The sequence below is a fragment of the Papaver somniferum genome, chromosome 11 (genome assembly GCF_003573695.1).
Source record: "Papaver somniferum cultivar HN1 chromosome 11, ASM357369v1, whole genome shotgun sequence".
NCBI classification, from domain to species: Eukaryota; Viridiplantae; Streptophyta; class Magnoliopsida; order Ranunculales; family Papaveraceae; genus Papaver; species Papaver somniferum.
In genome coordinates, this window is record NC_039368.1 from 55755079 (window position 1) to 55760571 (window position 5493).

The 5493-nt window shown below is 36.7% G+C and overlaps 1 protein-coding gene across 1 annotated transcript; it reads right to left on the bottom strand.

Moving 5' to 3' along the window:
- Positions 1-369: 369 nt before the first annotated feature.
- LOC113323625 (homeobox protein 2-like) lies at positions 370-3679 on the bottom strand. Its single transcript, XM_026571944.1, has 3 exons — positions 3383-3679; positions 2499-3293; positions 370-930 (listed from the first exon to the last, which is right to left on the bottom strand). The coding sequence occupies exons 1-3, from the start codon at positions 3600-3602 to the stop codon at positions 479-481; spliced, it is 1467 nt and encodes a 488-aa protein (XP_026427729.1). The 5' UTR covers positions 3603-3679; the 3' UTR covers positions 370-478.
- Between the last annotated feature and the right edge of the window lie 1814 nt (positions 3680-5493).

Genomic DNA, 5493 nt, shown 5'->3' on the forward strand with positions numbered 1-5493 from the left:
TATAAAAATATCAAACCACTGAATGAAGTTTCTTGAGATTATATGTATCATGATCTTGATAACGCTTTTGCGGATGAAGTAAAATCATATAATTATTGGATGGACCAACACAAAAATGTATGAGCTCCAAAAATTTGGATAAAGACTGAAACGACATAACTTAATCAATTTATGAAGCCGAATGATATGATCTTTGAAGATATTGTACAACAAACTCATACCATTTTAATTGTCTTTTCTATTATGTTAGCTTTTTTTATTATCTATTGAAAGTTTTATTGGCTTTTGAGTCTCATAATCTCATTGCATCTTAATATAATTAGTTTTAATAAAATTAATTTATAACATGGATCCATTATTTCATGAGCGAATAGCAGGGCTGAAATTAGTTTATCTAAATAACAATTGAATAAATACAAGAGACTCTACAAACTTTCCATTTTCTCTAACACATCATGCAAGCCGTCGATACCCGGTACTAGAAACAAAGTTTTTTCTTGCATGACCCAGAGGGAAGTGAAGATGATGAGTACAGAATGTTAGTGTAAGTACTACAGCATCCTAAAAGTAACTCCCGGACAGTTTCTTGGATTAACTCATTAAACATGTAATCTTCTAAAATAACTCCTATCCGACCTAATTCCCATCTTTCTCCGCACACCACATCTAAACAGGCTTCATTTACAATCTCCACTTTTTCTTTCTTGCACCGATCATTTTGAAATACCGAAGTTGACGACCGATCATTTTGAAATGCCGAAGTCGGCGACAATGGTGATCTGTTGGTTAATGTTGTCGAGCTGAATTCACCTGATAGTCTCCTGCCAGAAATTCTTCGTAGGGATTCAAATGCTGTTCTTTGGAAGAAGGAGAAACTATTGCCTTCTTCTCTTAGTTTTTTCCTAAACTTCTCTCCTGTATTGAGAACACCTGAACAAGAATCATACGAAGTATGTCAGCTAGAGAAACATCTCCCAAGGAGGAGGCCCAAACCCAATCCAGTTCAGGGGATACGGCTCATGTTATGTCATTTTTTATATGCATCTAAACCGCAGTAATACAAGAAGAGGTAATCATTTTTTGATGAGATAGAAGAGTCGAACATTAAATTGAAACATTATATTGGTAGGTGAAGGGATCAACTAACACGAATAATACTAATGCTAACTGTTATCTACATCATCGGGTAATGCCAATTGTATTAGTTGGCATTTGGTGCTTGAAATATTAATGCAATTTGGCAGATAACTGTATGGGATCTGATGAATATTCGCTGTCGGTCCTAAATCCTAATGGGGGTATACACGAAAAACATTATACATATTCAGTGTGATAGTAAAGTAATTATAAGATACGAAGAATAATTTAATCATTTTGAAACTCATAGAACATCTCCATTTCCACTACCCTGCAACCCCAAATCCATCGGCCCATGAACTAGTCTGTGAGGCTTTGCTCCTTGTGTCCCTCTCTCCTCAATCAAACTTGCCATGGCACAGGCTTATTGGGATGAGAGTAGAACAAGGTACCCGAAACTGGTCTACTACCCTACAGTTGGTGTTTAATACTATCCGTTGAATCTTCGACATGCGGAGTATTAAGGGACATAGTGGAAATCTGATCTGGTAATCGGAGACAGTAATAAGACAAACAAACCTCGTGCTGCTGATCAAGCCCTAAAACCTACAGGCTGCAAGCTGCCTGCAACTACCTCCAAATGGGTTAGGTTCTCATCAAAAGACTCGACAGTGTACTCGAGAAAGCATGTACTTATTTTGGTATGCAACGCTAAATGCACGGCAAAACAAACATACTTCAAAACCCGTGTTTTATACATAGGATCCACTAGCTACTAGTACTAATACCTTCTTGGGTAGAGGGTAGGACCTGTGCGTTATTATATCTTGCATGCCCTAGTAGCCCTACTCCTGTGTAAACTACACCTGGATTACTACCACTTATTGAAATTCACTATTTTTGAGTGGCTAAACCTAACCTAAAAAGGCAAAACTAGGACATCCATAATCTTGATCAAAATCACATCCAAAGAGAATTTTACGGTAACTCATCATTAAAATAATGCGTCTAAGAAACTATATACAGAAGCATATCCTTTAGTCTTCTGACTCCGGAGACAAGCTTTGGGACATGTCTAAAATTTCCCGCCATAATGTGGATGGACCACCATAAGTTTTTCTATGAACAACAGGTTCATCCTGCAATGAACAAGTTCTTACTTTATTAACTTTTTCTTTTTACCGTTTATCAAGAATCGGCCATGGTTTTTTACTGCAATTTTTTGACGTTGATTATTAGTTTTTTTTTGACGTTGATTATTAGTTGCACGGTGTATTATCAGGTATGTGGTCCAACCATAAGAAGTGTTACATTTGTCGCGTGACTGATCAAATTGCATGTTTGATGTAACTTAAGTAGTAACTGTCAACCGTACGCAATCACTAATCACATCATCAAATCATAAAACGAGAGAAACTTACCGGTTTGTTGGTGTGGTAGCAGGAGAGGAGAAGGAGGAGAAGAGATTAGTTCAAGAACTGAATTAGGACTTGGTTGGTTCACCTCATCACTAATATTACTGCCACCACTACTATTAAATTCCGAACAACTTTTCGCGTTCATCATCGAATCTGCACCGTTCATTGAACCATCGTCACCAAACAACGAGTCCTTATTCTTTGTCGTACTGTATTTCATCGTCATCATCTCTGATGTTGCTCGATCTTTAACATTCTCAGTTCGTAATTCTGAACTGTCAATTCTAATTACTCCGCCTGTACTTGTGCTATGAATTCCGGGGACCATAGGAGATGTACGGTTATGATTGTCATTAGTTGATCGAATGGTATTGATGATGTTTTTAAGAGTTTTAAGATCTTCATCACATTTTTCTAATGCTACCATTAGCTTTCTTCGCTTCTCAGATGGTGATGATGATGATGATGGCGTCGGAGGAAAATCATCTAATCCCATTAACCTAGCTACTAAAGCTGGAGAACGTTGTTGATTTTGGTTATCAGAATCGACGTTTGATTTTGATTTTACATTTACTGATAATCGAATTTCAGATGGAATTGTTGGACTTCTTGGTGAATCAAATGAAAATCTCTTCAAATCTGAATCTGTTAGTGAAGGTGAAAGAGGAGCGGGAGTTTTCTGATCTGACACCAGGTTTTGTTTGGGTTTAGCTGGTTGTGATTCTGATTTAGGGTTTAACGACTGAGCTTGTACCGAAGGATTGATTTTCTTGTTGTTGCTACATTTTTCTTGTTTCTCTGTTTGTTACAAAGAAAAACAAAATCAGAAAATAGTTTAATTAGTAAATGAAAATGCAGAGAAGGAGAGTTAAGTTGGATATAAGTACCTGAAGATGAGGAAGAGTTAGTGAGGAGTTTACGGCGATGTTGGTATCTAGAGACGAGATGAAAAATACCAGACATGCAACCAATGCTTTTGTGGTTTACTGTACTACTAGTAGTTTTTGCTTTTGTTTTAGTAGTAGTTGTTGCTGCTGTGGATTCATGGCGATGAATACTGTTAGTTGATGAAGAAGATGAAAGCATCATGTTTCCCCTTCTCTTCATTTTTTTTTGTTCTGGTTTTTTGTGTCTCTCTTGAGAAATCTAATGAAAGAGACAAATTAAAGAAGAAGACTTGAATTTCATACTTACTCCGTCACGATATTAAGCGAACTAATTGAAGTTTGCACGAATTTTAAGATAAATAAGGAAAAAAAAATTTAAATATTTTTTATAATTATATCCTTATGGATAATAACTAATGAAATTTTGAAATAATTTATCTTTCAAACTACACCACGGATGTTCGCAAACTTTATAACGTTGAAAATCATTTTAATAATTTTAGTAATTTTAAAAATATCTCCTTATTTAGTGATATAGGACACTTAATGATGGGATAAAATTAAAAACCAAATAGGTCACTTAATGGTGGGACGGAGAAAATATTTAAAAAAAAAAGATCAGACTAATATAAAGAGTAAAAATGAGAATGAAAACCTCGTGAAAGTGTTAAGCGGTGACCCTGTTTCTTTGTGAAATAGATATACTGCCAATTTAAAGTGTTCTCATTTTGTTTTACGACCGTTTTTTATTCTCTACTTTCATGATGATCGAACCTAGCCGGGGTGTATCTTTTTCATCTTGCTCTCTTCTGCCCCGGTTACAACAAAGGTTTTAAGAACGGCCGTCAAAATTATCACGGTTATAAGACGAAGCTGCCTATTTCTTGTAAAGAGGCACACCAGCCATTCACGCATCAATGCAGTGGGAATAGAGAGTCCTATCCCAAGTTCATTCGCGCGACAAATTTTGTCTAGGGGCGGCACAATTTTGATTGTGATGCTACTTGCAAGGACACCTGATAAATAAAAAGCTCGTCCAAATTAACTAAATTGGTTAAATATTGTCCGTATTTCCTAACGATAGGTTGTGATGCTGAAAATGCTTGAACAATGCTCTAGCAACAGAATTTTTGCGGTACTAGGCTTGGCCCTAAACAAACTCGGTGGCAATGAGCCTCCACAAAAAATCTTCTTGTTCTCTTTATCTTTGTGACAGTATATTTCTTAACGGGGTTATGTCTTTGCATTGTATACACTGTTATTTTATTTTCCTTACTGAACTCAGAAATTTATTTACCTCAAGGTGGTGGTCCAAAGTGAAAATTACAAGATCCCCCGTAATCAATTACTCCAAGGCAGCTAAATCTGTTTGGTGAGGGTGTATCAAGCCAAAGCAAAATCTAGAATGTACCAAGCCAAAGCAAAATCTATTTTATCATATATACAAATCTGTTTTGTCTTATTATAGTTTTTGTATACCCCTATTTAATCTGGTACCTCTATTAGCAATCTTGAATTACTCGCCTTTTGTTTCTTTTCAATCTTACGTATAAGATTGGAGTTCTTATTTTTATTTTTCTAAAGTTTGAAGATCATAAAGGACCACAAACATGACAAAAACAAGTAACAAAATCACAATAAGTGTGTGTACATATTTCATCATCGAACACGTGTATATAGGAAAATACGTGGAGAGCATGCAGGCAAAGTCATCAAAACACGATGACACACGCCCATAGCCAAGAAGCCTATCCCAGCGACGTAGGATCTTTGCCCAAAAAAATCTAAGGGCAGAAGTTAAAAGATGCACCGAAAACACGATGTGCTGCGGAGCACCAAATAACTCCCGAAGAGTTACTTTATCTCATCCCCAAAAGAAGGTAAGATCAACGGTGAAGAGAAAGTTAACTGACATGGACGTGACAGGGGCAGAAGACACTTGTCTGACAAGAACAGGCGCCTCAACTACCCGCATTAAACACTATGAGCAGCATACGTGTCGATCAACCTGTGGAATGGACGAGGATGCCTCTGCGTGATCAAGTAATGAACGAAGACCTCCGCGTGATGGACACAAAACACAAGAAGATAAGGTTCCAATGGCCCTCAGA